Here is a 16,810-nt window from a genome sequence, read left to right as displayed (position 1 = left end):
GGCACATACCATGTGGGAGCCAGTCTGAGGTCACGATACCATACGTCTCCATGTGGGAACTTGTTGCCTGTGTTCCCATTATATTCAATGGATGGAGTCAATATGTCAATGGAGCCAATTCACATACAGGCATCGAGTGCCCAAAAATATCCTGCCTGCCCTTCACCTGTCACTGCAGAGTGTGCAGTGCTCTTGCAGTTCCCATGCATCACACTTGTCAGCCTTGTACAGATACCTTTGATTTCCTTGGGAGTCTCAAAGAGCAAGAGATGCTTACATTTAGGCAAAGTTTCCTCAATGCAATCTTGCAAGCTGTTCAAGTGACTGTAGACAGTAAAAATGTCCTCAGACTACACTGATTGCACTGACCACATCCCCACTGACTACTGGGAGCCTAGATGCCAAGTGCCCTACTGATACTTCATTTAGGCATCAGTCTAAAACCTGCCCCTGTGTGGGATTTGGACATGTGAGCTATGAAGGTACTCCAAAACCCTTCATGCTGTGCAAGTTATCTGAAAGCTTCTGGCACAAGCCTTCCCAGTTCTTGCAAATGCTCAAAACCATTGCTACTGTGGTTAAACTACCCAGGTAGTCTGAAGAAGCCATCTCAGACCCAGAGATAGATTCTCATCAGTAAAGCCCCTGATATATTCTAAGGGATAACTTCAGGACTTAAATAGGAGAATGAAAAACTGTAAAACATGGAGTAAGTCTGGAAATTTGAAATCAAAATTAAACTTTGAAAGGTAACATCTGAAAATGTATAATTAAGGTGACCATAATAGCTTCGACATATATTCCTGTAACAACAAAACCAAGGAAATAATCCTTTCTGAGTGTGTATCTTTATCATAACAATGACTTAGTGAATGAATAAATAAACTGCTTAAACTACTATAGCATTATGAGAAAAACTAAAAGTAACTGTATAACAAAGTCCCAAGAAATTAATCAGTAAAACAGATTATATGGATATAACAGTAACATCACTAAAACAGATTATATGGATTTAAAACGTCCAAAGGTACATGTTTAAAATCTAGTCATTCGAACTTGTCTTACTATGATGTTTGTAAGTTATGATAAGGTCGATTCATATGGTAGTTGACAAAAAAGAAGGCTGGAAAAGTGTTAAAAACAATGTATACATTTGCATTTTCCTACTTCTCCCAAGTTTCAGAAACTTGTGCTCTTTGTTATTGTGTGCTTTCTAAATTATCAAATTATTGCAGGATTTCCACATTGTCTACTTTTTAGAAAATAAATCTATTTTAACCATCCTCTTGCTTAACTGACAGGTCAAATTCAGGTTTGAAGAGCTTTTTTTTTTTTCCTATTAGGAAAGCTACATTAAATCAGCTCTTAATAGAGAGAGAAGCTGCAGAAAATATTTTTACAATGGAGATGAAACAAAACTTTCAGGCAGAAGTCAATCATCTAACTGTAGCAAACATTTCTTCTGTTGCAAAGGTAAAAAAGAAAATCATAACTCTGCAATTATCAATTATGAAAGGAAAGGACAATTCCAATATTACATTAGTGAGACTTAGCCACATTTTGTTAATCAATACTAGGACAGCAATGGGCAGCAACCAAAACAGTTGACAGGAACAGAGGACTGCAGATGAATAAAAACATTTTTATAAATCACAAATGTGTTTAAGTATGTAATTCTAACATTAAAAATAACTAAAAAATTATAGCATATTCCAGTGAAAAGAATCCTGTGATATCAAACAGTATGCTGATATATGATTTTCAAACTGTAGAACATCTTCCATGCAAATTATGTTGTATATCAAAGTACCTTTTAACAACATGAATTTCTAGAAAGACCCAGGGTACTAGCATATCCAGCATGACATCCTGGCATATAAAGCAGCCACTTCCAAATACTACATGCTATCCAGTGCAGCAGTGTATTTTTAAGTGAACTATATGCAAATTGTATCCAATGTGAACACCACGTGGAAAATTTAAAGTTGTCTTTATGCAACAATTCTCTGCGGAAAATTTCAAGATTCAAGGTTCCTCTAGATTTATTCTTTGTATGTTTTACTTAAAGCAGAAATATAGTCAAATACCCAACACCAGCCAGAACACCAGTAAGACACAGGAATGCAGAGGAATGACAAGACACAGCAATGAGTGTCATCTTCAGAGTGTTGCCAGCAGAGGACAGGATGGGGACTAGACACCTCATCATCTCCCTCAATGTCTTCACAAAAATTGACGCATGAGCTGAATGACAGAACTGAACCGTGAATTGTCTGTTCTGTCCTACAGGGCTCGCTCTACAGATAACTCCATATAACATCATATAACATTGAGTATCAGTGACCAGTCAATTGGGAGGCAGAAGGTATCTTATTAATTCTTCCCTCCGCATCCAGCAGTCCAGAAAAAATTCGATAAATTTGATTACTGATTTCAGTGTCTGCCTATATGGCTGTTAATTCAGCTGTTCCTTGGACTTTATTGAGTATGCACAACTGTGTCTTCCAGCTGGCATTCAACATAATAAAGGCTGCTGGATTTCATGTCAGGACAAATGTCAGAGGTTATAGTTACTCATGACAGTTAAAATAATTTAAAATTATTATTTTCCACAGCTTTTCTGAAGCTTGTCTTTCAGGTTGAAAAGTTAAATAACAAATATTTTAAAACCCTTTACCTTTGGGTTAGGATTTTCTGCCATTAGCTACATAGTGAGTTCATACAATCAGGCTTTGACTTCAGATTTTACAGAGAAGAGCAATTTATCTCAGAGGAAACCCAGAAATTCAATATACAAGACTTAAAGCCCTTTCAAATCTAACTCCCAGCAGACTTAGGGTAGGTGGTTGCTGTTCAGACCATCTAGCATTCTTCTGTGCCCTGTTTTATCACTGATATAAAATTTTTATGTTGACTTTGATGGGGTATAGCCATTGCTTTTTCCAGGATGAAGATCAATTTTTTTTCCTCCAAAATTCCAACATATACACATTACAACTGTTTCATAACACAGTAAAGAAATCTGTATTGGTTAATAAAGACTAATGATCACTGAAGGTGCAGCATGAAATAAGCAAGGAATACTTTTTTTTTAAGAAGCAATTTAAAAATAACCCAAAAAATCATGTGCTGAGACTGTTTACTCTAAATTACTCTCTCAAAAAATGGAAATAAAATATACAGTAGTTTCAGGCTTACGCTCTTCTTCACTCTAGCCCCATTACTATTTGCTAAACACACTATTTGTTAAACAATTTGAAATCGAGCACATACTCTTACATACATGCTCATAGTGATGTAAATAAATTAGGACACACAATATACCAGGAAAATAAATGCACAATACTTACTGACATGTAACAACCTACTACAGGTCTCCTTCCTGTCCTCAAATGTACCTTATCAGCCCTACCCAGATATACCCAAACATGTCACAGTATAAATCTATAAAAATACTGGTACTTCAAATCTACACCATGTATCAGTTATGGCCTTGAAAGCTCTATACCAGAACATTCCAGGATGTCTATGTAGGAAAGGAAATTTGCACCCAATTATAAATGGGAAATGTATTTCTGTTTATCATGAAATATTTATATCCATGCTAAGGTTATGAGCTAGTGTCTTGGAAACAGGTTCTTCCATGAAGAGACAGTTGAAAATTCCTAGGCAGGATGGTTCTCAATCAGACTGACAACTCATCAAGATTGAAATACCTGAGAGAGATGATTTGATTTTGATGAAACCAGGCAGCATTACAGCAGAAAGGTTTTGCAGCGTGCCTAGTTCCCTCCCTGCTCACCAGCTGGGCTCCTAGGCAACCCAACAAGGCAAGCATCTAGACTTCATATGCTCCAGCCTATGTAGCAGAATAACAACAATCAGGAATGTGAGGCTCCAGAAGTCTGAAGATGACCAGCTTCTTTGCAGCTCAGTGGCATGAAGCCTACAGAACAAAAGTCTCAGTAGCCTGGCCCCTCAGTTTATTTGGAACTGCCACGGAATGGGATTTCAGGGTTCCTGCTTTACTGTCAGAGTATGTTTACAAGCTGATGGACCATTAAGAGACTAGATATCCCCAAACGTGCAATTCCCCACTCCAATTCTGCCAACACAAACAAGGCTTCCATGCTCTTATGTCCTCCTCATTTGACCAAATGGGAATATCTGACATCTGGAAGGCTAACTTCAAGTCCCTTGCTAACAACTTCTTGCCAGCCTGCGCACTAGCAGCCTTCAGGATGCTCTGCTCTGGAGCAGTCTGACCAATGAACGGTTCCTGAGGTTATAGGTTGATCCCAAAGATCACAGTGCCTTCCTCTTTCACAGAAAAGTCAAAGTACATAGATTAATTATTACTTGGCTAGCTGTGCACATTTTTCTTGATATCAAAATTATGGGTTTTTTCTTCCTAACAGAGTAGTTTACTAGCCTCTAGTACAGTCTCTAAAAAGATTGAATAAAATCTCTGACCTGCTAAGGTGACCCTCCAGATGCCAATGAAAGGTTCAGAATTGCTTCTTCCCCCGTTTTTTCCCCACTGTTTAGAATACTCCATACTTACATTTGGTTTGTGATTATATTTTGGTCTTTAAATTTGTAAAATGATCCTGTAAGTAATGACTTTCCTACAATTCTCAGGAGTCTCTTATTTTGAGCTGCAAATTGTACCTTGTCACTTCCTGTTGAGTGATTTAGCAGTAAAACACCTTTGCCCAGTGCCCTTGCTCTGCAAGTGCCATTTCTCTTTTTGTCAGTTTATTTTCTCTTTTTCAAGCTGAACCTCAATTTCTGAATTGTTAATTTTAAAACATTTCATCAGTTTTCACTTTTGCCACATTTTAAGGAAATTTCAACTCTGCCTTTTATATCCTGCTATCCAGTCATGAAACTATATTAGTATGTTCCTATCATCCAATTACAGAGATACAAACTGAGCTTGATAATATATTGCGGACTATGTAGTTCTTTTCTAGAATGGAATGCCTGATTTTGTAATATTCTACTACATGGGTAGCATGAACAGTCTCCCAGAGTAACATAATGCCCACAAATAAGGATGTTTCTGGGAGATGGACTGTTTCCACTTGTTTTGGATTCATCAGTCTCACTGAGCACATGCTGCACAATCAGCCCTTGTATGTGAAGTAGCAGCTATACATGAAAATCTAATACACTTGCAACACGTAAGACATTTTGCTCATGCCCCATCTTCTCCACAGAATAATTTCCACCGTTGTGAGCTTGTTGAACCCACTGCTCCTGCTCTGCATGATGCAAGTATTCATACTGCTGAACAAGGTTTTACTCACAGAACTGTAGGAACAATAAAAAACAGGCAGGAAAGGCTCGATGTAGGGACAGGAGGGTCTTGCAATATCTACTGAGGATTAGCACATACCACCCAAAGAGAACATAAGCTGCAAATCACCACAGGCTGGAAGGGAATGTCACTTTGACTGTGCTCCTTTCTACTCTCCCAGCTTGCTGTTTCCCATATTGGAGACATGATTCTAGGCTAGGTGGATCTTTCATCCCAGCTGGTATGCCCTCAGATTCACTCTGTGCTCTCAAGATTGGTTATGCACACAATCCTCTACCTCTTTTAGCATGCAGTGTAGCTGCTTTCCAGCTCCTTACAGCTTAACACCACACTGGAATCAAGCTTTCCTTGCTTCTGTGCTTGTATTCTCGTATCTACAACCAGAGAATGACTCTTCCTCCAGCCTCAACTGAAAGAAAATGGCCGTGATAGCTGAGCTGAGTATCACTGGTCAGAGTGTGCCTACCCAGATGGACTCAACAAGGGACACAGGCAACTGATGAATCCAAACAAGGAAAACAGACAAGATATTCAACTCAACAAAAATATAAGGACTTTTGGACAAATATTGCAGTAGATTTATCAGCTCTGTTCACATATGAGGACATCAATGCATTTAGCTTTCAGCCAGCTACACAAGTAAAGAGCTTAGTCTTTTTTTTTTTTTTTTGTAAATGGCTTACTGTATTTTTTTGCACACAAACTCATTTCTGTTAGGTACTAGGACCTTGTTTAAAACTGCCTGGTGCTTGTGTCTGAGGTCTTGTACTGTTTGCACATGCTTCACTGCACCTCAGGCATGAAATCAAGCACTTCCTTTTACTTCTGATTATTCCTGAGTTGCTTCCAAAAGCTGTTAAATTCTGACTAAATATCACTGGCCAAGAATATAAAGGATGCTTTAAGTAGTTAAAATGCATGGCAACTGCAAGATACCACTTCAAGCTGTTGTATCTGAGACACAGTAAAACAATATTTAACAACGAATGAGAAAACCTCACTTGGACTCCAAGAGCACTTTCCTGCTATTATAGGAGACCAAACAACAGAAGTTTATTTGCCGAGGTCTACTGGCAGTCTATCAGATAATACATGTACCTACACAGTGATGTCCATAAGGAAAAGCTACCATTTATAATCACAGTACTCATATGCTACCTCCAGTTCTGTAATTTACCATGCAGCTATTCCAACAGATCTAAATCACAGTTACATTCAAGTATGATCAACCCTTCCTCATCTTCAAATCAGGCCCCTGCTCCATCTAGTCCACTGAAACTGTTCTTCGCTGATTCATTCCTAGGTAAGTTCCAGACCAGTACTATATCCTTATCCTTCATGATATGCCAACCACATATAAATATATTACCTCTCTTCAAACTTTCCTTAAACCCTTTTTTTCAAAGACTCACATGCCTCAACTAAGCAACACAATTTATATAAACTCGGAGCAACTGTTTTTGGCTTCTTGGTGGTTGCTTCTTCTGCTTTAGAGCTGAAGAGGCTCCCAATGGCTCATCCGTTTTTCCTACCTATTATAGTCCTACAAAGGAAACTACTCTCTACAAACCTTGCTTTGCTTAAGGTCATCATGGCTACACCACTACTACTATAAGCACCTTGACAGCAGACTGTGCTGGACTGCTGACACCACATGAAGTGTCCTGATCTACTCGCACATAGGTATCAATCGTCTCTTGTCTTTGATGATGTTTTCTTCTGAATTTATATAGGCCCCAGCACAACAGCTTCCTGATTTATGCCTGGAACTAAGCAACACAGACAGTAAGTAACAGAAACAACTGAATTACATGTACCTTTATTTTGAGCGTAATGGCAGTTTCCATAGAATACTTTGCTTTTAAAACTACTTTTCCAAAGACACCCTACACATAGATACTATACTCCCAGCTTCTAGGCAGATCAGGTACAAGCCTTGTTCAAACCTGATTGAAATCATCCTTGTGTGACTAAAACCTGCAGACCATATAAAGTATAACACCATCACTTTGGAAGATTTTACAAAATAATTCCCTAAGCATTGTTTCAGTTTTTGTTAAACAGCAAAGTCTTAGAAGTATTTAGCAGAGATGTGAAGTGTTAATAGGGTACTATATGAATATCACCTTGCTCCCTCAAGGTTTGATTTAAAGACAAAGTAAGCGGAAATGTTAACAATGGTTACAAGGTCTGCATTACACTCACAGACATAGTTCAGGTAAGTGACTTTTTGGATTTTTGTCTTTGAACTATGATAGGAGTTTTTCCTCATTCACATTAAACATGCTTACTACTTGGAACTGACATTCCTTCCTATCCCTCATGATTTTAAATTAAATTACAAGTTTTGATTGATAGGAGCAACATGCCAGCAAATGGAAAATGATTACCAATTATTACCTTACATTATCAACTTAATATATTTCAAGATTACGTCGAGGTCATTTTACAGTTCTACAACATAAACTGTCTATCAGAATTTTAATTACATTTCATAAGAGCTGGCAAAAGTATTGTCAAACATGTTTATCTCGTTATCTTGTATAATCATAATCTCCTGATTTTAACAGCAGAAACACATTACTGTATTTATTATTGTAATTCTCACTTATCAGAATGACCAGTAGCACAGTCACTTTGAGATCAGAAATATAAAATTAAAATCATATTTTAAAAAACACCAGTTCTGTGATACAGTGACAGTACAAAATACCAATGTCTAACTTGCAGATAGATCAGATTAACGAGTTAACAAAACTAGGTACAATAGCTAATATACTTACTATATATATCCTAAGGCTATTAAATATACAATAAAATCAGCTTCAGTTACTAGGTTAGCTGAGTTTTTCAGGACTGATCACAATTATATACTTTTGCTAAGTTTGTAAAGAAAATATGTATTTCTGCCTATTCAGCTATCTTGTAAAATTGCTGTGTAAGAGTGCTTAATATTGGTGCCTTCATCTCACTGGTGAGTATTTGTACAATGAGCTTAGAAACATTAACCACGTGAGGGAGACTAATTCAAAGATGAACAACAGAGCCCTTGTGTGCCTGGCACAGCTGGCGCTGCCTGTATTATTTCAATCAAACTCTGAAGACAATCAGTTCAAGGAGGAAACTGAGAAAGTTCTTGTGCACAGGTATCATTACCCTAGAATATGAGCCTCAGGGTTAACTTAAGCTCAACACAAAGTCACCATTTTCATATAGTAGCCTAGGTGAAAAATACTGCTTGAGCAGAACAAGTTCAACATTGTGTCTTCTACAGCTGACCAAGTGTCAAGAAGTGCAGTAGGAGACAGACAGACACATGAAAGGAGACAAAAAGACCAAAAATACAATGCAAAAGAACAACAGTCATTTTCCAGAAATGGGTGAATGTCCCAGAGAAAGACAGAGTGTGACGGTCACACCTTTGATTCTTTAAAGATTGGAAAAAGGCAGTAGGGTAACTAGTGCACATGCCCTAACCTTGACCTCCTTCCAGGTCCACGCAAGTCCCCAGTAAAAGTGGGAACATGTTTATAGAGTTTTGAGCAGTCAGAATAATAATAGGAATGGCTATCTTATCTTTTAATATTTCAGATGACAAATTTTTGGATGATGTTGTTTTGTACTCCTAAATTTACCTCTGAGCTTCTCTGTGGCCTTAATAAGTAACAGTTCACAGCTGCTGAAGAGATTAAGATCAAAGAAGAGAAGTGGCCACACTGCAAACATCTATACAACCTTATAGAGATTGAGTGTGAAAATGAAGTTTGATTTAAGGATGGCACACAGATGAGCATTCATCTTGCCTTTCCTCAGTAAGACACCCACCCACTTCCACCTTTGAGGAGTCAAAAAGAATATCAGTGTTCAGGGTGTCCTGCTGGATTTGCATTATTTCAATGGTATCCTTGTGAATGAGGATTACATTTAATTTTTTTCACTGATTTACAGATTATTTTTTGGCTGTTGATCAACTATGATATTATACGTCTCTACATCAAATGAAAATATTTTACTTGATATTTGCAGCCTATCTTACTGGTTCGTCTTCTGCAAGCACGTACAGGTAATCTGTACCTCTCTTTGCATGGCACAGCTCTTTCAGAACGTAGTATTCAAGCCCTAGGTGCTTTTCTGAATCAGGACAGTGACCGTGTTCTTTACTTGCTAGTCTGTTCTATCTTCATTGTTACTGTAGCAGCAGGAATTAATCTGTGCAGAGAAATATGGATCTGAGGGAACAACAAACAGACTGTAGTAGCTCTAAGGCTTCCATAATGGACACCCACACTTACTCTAACCCAACAAATGTGCAAACATAAAAGGCATTTTTACCCTGCACAGTATTGGTGAAACTTCTGTCAGCAAAATACATTTTACTGATGTTTTTATAACTTATAAATACATTTTGGCAGAGACAAATACAAGTTATATTTAGGAAACACCCCCATACTCTGAGATGGCCAAGCTGCAAACAGGTTTAGGCTCTAAACATATCGCACCTCAGAGCAGCACTGCATCACCATTAAATGGAGGAGACTGAGCATTTGTGTAGGCACACATATTTAAAAGCGGTTACGGTAGCTACAGGGAGATGGCATTATGTGTTGATCTTCTGAAGTCCTGCTGTCTTTTGCTCTTCCCAAACTTTCTGAGACCTCTTCAAGGCCTGCAAGATACAATGCTAAGCAATATGAGATACCAGCAGTTATACTGAAGCACACTAAAGTATGTGTTAAACAGCAAGAGACCACTGCCATTAAGTTACTTCATTTTACTTTGACTGGACATCTTATCTAACTCTCCCTACAGTAACATTTGCTACTCTGCGTGGTGGCTATCTATACAGCTCCATTAATGCCATTATTCTTAGAGCAGCATAGAATATATGCAAGATTAGCATTATGCAAAGTAGACTTTTACTTTCAAATCCTCAAGTTTGAGAATCTATTTGACTCAACTCCGTAACTCCATGGGGAATACCTTCAGGGCCAAAAAGGAGTGAGAGGTGAGCCTCCCAAAATACAGCCCAACCTTCAGCTTTCCTTTGGTTTGCAGACCCCACCTCCTCTTCCTTCCAAGACCACGCATGTTATGCCGAAGTTCTAACTTGGGTGGAACGGTGAAGACACCATCTACTTTCTGATGACAAAAACATTTTTTTAAGTTTCATGCAGCTTATTACCCATGTGCACAGAAAACAGGAATACCCATATCCTGAACAGCCACTTTTCCAAGTCAAATATAATGTACATCTGTATGCCATTTACTCTAGAAATAATTTAGATAAAGTAATAAATTAATGTATATTCTCTATGTGTAGCTACGAGAGCTTGGCAGGAAGGCATGCTGAAAGTAAGTTCCTCTGGAGACATCACTGGAGACAAAACGTTTAAAATGTTTTTCTTCCCTTGATCCATGCTGAAAGCAAACAATATTTCTTGCATTTACTGCTGCTCCCTTAGCTGAAAACACCTGGAATTTTGAGGCTTTCTGCTACAGAGTCAGTGGCTGATATCATCTCACATAATAGACACTAATATTCATGACCCTGAAGGAATATTCCTCCTCTGGCTCTAGCAAGGTAAGGGTTTGGTGATGTTTTGAAGCATGAAAATTGATATCCCAAATATAGTTTTAGATACACAAGTGTGAAGGTTGTTATTAAATATATAAATGCCTAATTTTTTTACATCCAACAGTGAGTATTGTAGCCCAATTCTGTGATCTGTGGCAACTGCATCCATTTATTAGTTTCAACTCTCCTGGATTTTGTCTCTTTACAAGGTATACTATAAGATTAAAATAGAAGCAACTAAAGCTTTCTCATACGTTGCTCATTATTTCACATCCCCCTCTACATGTTCACTTTCATCTGTAAACTGAGAGCTCCTCCTATTTCAAAATATTCTCACATGACAATATTTCAATTCTTTTATTGCTCTTTTCTAAACCCTTTGAATTTCTATCATATCGGCTTTTGTTCACTTCATGTCAGAAACATAAACTATGACAGATTAAAATATTCCCATAATTCATGAAACAGCATGCCTTTACTAGCACTACTTGCTTTAATTTTTCATGCTTTTGCCCAGAAGTGCACACTGAGCAAGCCACAGAGAGTTTAAATTTTCTTCATCACTAGCTGTGGTTAACCAGAAAATGAAAACTGTGTTGAGTAATTTTTCATTACTTCTTAAGGTGGATGAACCATAGTTCTTCTATATATATATTCTATAACCTGTTTCAGGTTATATAATTATCTTGCTTTATTAGATAACAAATAATGAGTTCTGCAAATGGTGCATCTGTGCTCTCCAGACATCCTTTCTAAATAGTTAACTTAAGTCCTAGGCAAATCCTTTTGACATCCTACTATTAATGTTATCTTATTCTGAAAGGAGAGCCTTTGTAAGCTCCTTCCCTCTTCACATCTTTTAACCAGATTACTTGCCATTTGAAGAAGTTGTATAGGCACATCTCAGAAATTGCAAAATATAGTTGACTACAGTAGAAAACAACTAAAAATATAGGCTTTTGCACATAGGGATCTTGCTATCTGGTGGCATCTAATGTCACAGTTATTAGCATCTATTTACACTCTTTTGAAGACCTTCTGTCCGCTTCCCAGGAGTCCGTAAAACTTCAGATCCTCAGAATCTTTCACCTAAGACACTGCGCTGGCATATGAAAAGCCATGAACAATATTTCTAGCCAATATCACTAGAAAACTAGAAGTGTACTTTTCTTGATATTTATTTCTATTGTGAACACCTGTAAAACAGATTTTGAACATGTCATTTCAGCCATTTAACTAGTCTTCACTCAATAGAGAATTTTCTAGTCTGCCAGCTAAATGAACATAACAGCACTCACACATGAATAAAACCCACAAAATATAGGAAATGACACATTCCTAACATCCTAGAAGTAATGTTATTTGAAACTATGATTGCACATGAAAGCGCATCTTCTACACACTATAGAAACAAAGGTCAAAAAAAATCACATTTCTTTTAATTGTTAATTGGTCTGTAATTATCTGAAGATTATTATTTTTTCACTTGGGAACACATCTTCTTGAAGAGTTTACAGGTGTTATACGGGACAAACGTACAAGTAGATGAATAACAGCAAGCATTTTTACAAATTACTTTTAAAATATTCCAAACTTTGTGTCCACTATAAATTGCAGCAGGTGCGATATAACAGAGGAGATCTCGAGTGTGGCGTTTGTCACTTAACCATCTCATTTAGTCCAAGAAACTCCACAGGATTATTCAGAGCATTTAAGCAATTTTCTCTATTGAGGGAAGTAGGATCTTAATTTTAGGTATCTAGTTAGTGCCTTGTACTAGACTGTGAATAATTGTCTATTACTTACAGTAGGTTATAAAACTCAGTTAACTGGAAACAATCTTCAAGAAGACTGGATGAATAATCATGAAATCTCACCTGTATTTTGTGCAGGTAGAGTTTTGACGTGAAGGATCTGGTGGATTAAGTGTGATTCTTGGCGAGACCTGAGCTGATAGCAAAAATCCCGAAGCTAGGATAATGAGTGCTACAGCAGTACCTAAAAATACAGATAGAGAACAATGTGATACTTTTCTCCAGAGCACATGAAATAATTCTCTACTGAACTGAACTATGCTTGGGAAAGCAAGTCACACAGCATTTGCTAAGGAACTGTGATGAGAACCTACGAAAAACACCCTTTGCTACATCCACATCTTGAATCAGGTTAGATGTTAAAATCAAGTGCATCATGTTTAATGTCCAGATATTAAATTAATAGGTTGAGAGGTTTTTTTAATATGTGGAATCGAAGACTACATTAATGAATGGATATATTCTTTATGGTGTTGAAAATAATGCTGTAAAGGTAAAATTTAATAGTGACTTTGAAATCACCGAACTTCTTCCTACTCCCAACCCAGACCTGCAGGCTTTCCTGTAAAATAGATAATAGCATCAGCTTTTTCATTGACTTGACTTCCCTTTGTGAAACAAGAGAAATTTGACTTTTCATAAAAACACCACCAAAAAGCCCAACTGCAATTTCTGATCTTGTTTCAAAGAACACGAACATCATCTGCTAGGAAAGAGTCCTCTTCCACCTATTTGTCGCCCCAACAAACTTCTTGTGCATGAGTTGGGCAAAATGATGAGGGAAGATGGTAAAAAAAAAAAAGGTTCATACTTTGTGCAACAGGCCACTACTAGAACATAACTCATAGTTTTCCTAACTTATTTGTCACACACACACAATACACTGTATCATTTTAATGAAAATTGATATACTTCACTACTCATGATACTAGTGCAACTATCCCAAACTCTGGCTTGTAAAACTTTTACATCTTGCTACTTGATGAGGCAGAGTTCTATGTTGTATAAAACACCCTGTATACCTATGTCTATACTCACTATATATGTGGCATGTTTTATTTGAGAGGTCACATATAACATGTATAGCCTGATCTAAAAATACAAAACTAGTAATAACATTATTTGTGAGTTAGTTACTAATGATCTAACATTACCCTTACCATACAAAAACAGACTCTCAAAACCACTGAAGCACATTCCAGTTGGAAGGCAGCATACATTTAGAAGTGCGCAGTGATATAGCTTAATGGTTGAGGGGCAAATGAAGGATACTGTATTCAGTTCCAAATACACAGATATCATCCCTTTGCTCTGTATGTTAGAAGCATGTAAGTAAGTTTCTCAGAAATGCATCTGTGCAAACCTTTAGAAATGCCACTACATAGGAAACCTTAACATGTCACTCTGGTAATCTTTAAGAAATTACATGTTATCTGTTTTTTATTTGGGGTTTGGGGTTTTTTTTTTGGTGGTCAGATGTTTTGGCAGTTTCGGGGCTGGGTTTGATGGTGTTTTTAAAGAGAAAAGCAAGCGTTTCCTAGCAGGCAAACTCACGAAGTATGTGAAAAGCTTTTTCTGAGATATAAATAATATCTTAAGTACCAAGATCTGTGTAATAAAATTATTCATGAATGTGTCTGTGCAGCACCCATGGCTAATAGGCATGAATATGCACGAATTGCAGATGATTTGACCCCACATTTACCTGAACCATGGCAACTAAGACCTTAAACTCAATTACAAACTATGTGGAGAAAGCACCTACCCACCATAAAATGTTATTTCAGTTTACTCTATACTTGGCTTTGTACTGCTCTGGCTAGTAGGTACGCTAATAATCCAACTTTCCTGGGCAGGCTGGATATTGCACTAGATTTACAGTACTTTCAAAATGCCATAAACCAGACAGCAAATACCTTTAGACAGGGCTTATAATCTTATATTCATTCTAAATATGCTTTGTCTGTTTTTTTAGTTAACCAAATACATTAACACTCACTTTCAGTACCTCTGCAAATGTCTTACTTCTTTGGAAAAGTACCGAATATGTAAACTTGGCAAATGAAGTTTATTATATATTTTCATTCTGTGGGAAGTTTGTCTATGATGAACAAAAACATACAAAAAAACCCATACAAAAACAATACATCGTTAGCCGAGATGAAAAAAGAAAAAAAAGGAAATATCCTGAAGATATTTTAGACCCTCTCTGTTACAAAAAGAGGTACAAATTGTCCAATGCCCAAGTACCACCATGCTTTCAAATTGACAATTTCTGAAGGGGAAAAAGGAAAACACAAATAAAATGGATACTGCACTTGTCAAAATTCCTACATATTTCCCAATTAACAGCTTTGAAGAAAGAAATTAACCAAAGAAGAAGAGCAGAGGAAAGATAACTAAATGATGCCAAGATACAAAATGAATGGGAAACTAAGAGGAATCAGTAGCTGTAGAAATGAGAACTTAAAAGGTGCGATTTTTTTTTTCGCAGAAGCAGTTTACTATAATTTTCCTAATGCTTCTGGATCTATCTAAAAGGCTCAATTTTTCAAAAGTTGTTAATTTAAAAAATGATAAAGATACATTAAATTAAATGTAAAATAGCTCTTTCCCAAATGTTTTCAGAAAGCAGGAAAAGCTGCATGAGTTTACAAAATTAAATTACAGTATGCTGGCTTTGAATCGAAACATTAATGTTACTATCTCTCTACTGATTATTCTTGTAGGTTATCATCTAACAAACATCAAATCAATTAACCTTTACCAAAAAATACCCCACACCCTTGCAGCAGCAGGCAAAGGTAGTAGTTTTGTCTTCATTTTATGTAATGGGAGACTGGAGCATACCTGGCTTCTCCAAAGACTGGAGAAGCAGCCAGTAATATCCCAGTGTGAAAGTCAGTGTCCTCAGAAATGCAAACCAAAGTAGAGCAGTAAAATATATTTACCCCATGAGAAAACTCATCATGGAAAACAAATCCATCAGCAGATTTAGTAATTATCATTTTATTAAACAGCCCTCTTGCGAAGGAAAACACATCGTGTCCACCTAAATCAAAGTGTCAAACATTGCATAAAAAAATTCTAAATAGTACAAAGAGATGACATACGATTTCATTACCGTCATTATTTGTATTTTCTTTAAGGAGGGACTGTATGATAAAGAACACAGCAAGCAATGCAGCACAGGTCAAGTGACACTGCAGACTGACAGCCAGCAACCGACTACAGAAGAAAGGCCATTTTTACCAAACAATTACTTTGTGTCCAAACACCATAAACAAATAATGCTTAACTATATTACGCTCCTTTGTTAATTCCGTGTCTTATTTCTATATCCTCCTCTGTTCTATGACTAATATGATTTGTAAGAGACACTTGCATCTACATTTCAAAAGTATGACCTCTGAATACGTTAACCAGAGTCAAAAAGCAAAGAGTTCAGTGACTGTATGGGAAGTCCACATGGGAATCACACCGATACAGCTGGGTCCAGATAAGCAATAAATTCCTGTGGACTGGCCAGGCATATGAGGTTATTGGGGCCAAATATATACATAAATGTATATATAAATACTCCATTCCAGTAAGTATAAGACAGAGGCAGCACCCGAGAACCAGAAGTACCAGTGCAGGGCCAGGAGAGATCTGCTTCACAGAATGACAAGAAAACAGACAAGTAGCACAGGAGAAATAAGGTATTGAGCATAGCAAATGGTACGGAATCAGGTCTTTCCCCTCTGAAAGTCTTGGCACTGGCTGGAAGCACAGAACTTACAGGGGAGACATATTTTAACTGATCTAGAAGTAGACTGTGATAAAAGTAGCAATTTGAGATTTTTTGTTTTTTAAGACATGAGGAACATGTTTTTCCGATCTCCTCTGTCACGACCACATTTCTGAACTTGGACCATGAAAAACGCTTCAGGTTTCTTGATTCCAAATCAAAATGGTAACACACCAAACACTCATTTATTATAACTTGAAATACCAAAATGCTTCCTGCATGTTTTAATTTACAGATTTGAGTAACTGTGTATCAAAGCAGACAAGGCACTGTGCCATCACTGTTCTGCCTATATAGATGCATTCAAA

At 37.1% G+C, this 16,810-nt stretch overlaps 1 protein-coding gene across 2 annotated transcripts in view; it reads right to left on the bottom strand.

Annotated features, from left to right (window-relative positions):
• The window catches only part of SLC2A13 (solute carrier family 2 member 13), a 166,796-nt gene that overhangs the window by 30,306 nt on the left and 119,680 nt on the right, over positions 1-16,810 (bottom strand). For both annotated transcript variants that reach the window (XM_074870009.1, XM_074870010.1), the window contains exon 6: positions 12,776-12,896. In XM_074870009.1, coding sequence (XP_074726110.1) covers positions 12,776-12,896 — 121 coding nt within the window. The remainder of the gene's footprint in view (positions 1-12,775; positions 12,897-16,810) is intronic.

The sequence above is a fragment of the Strix uralensis genome, chromosome 5 (assembly GCF_047716275.1).
Source record: "Strix uralensis isolate ZFMK-TIS-50842 chromosome 5, bStrUra1, whole genome shotgun sequence".
Lineage (NCBI taxonomy): Eukaryota > Metazoa > Chordata > Aves > Strigiformes > Strigidae > Strix > Strix uralensis.
This window is presented reverse-complemented; position numbering and strand designations above follow the sequence as displayed.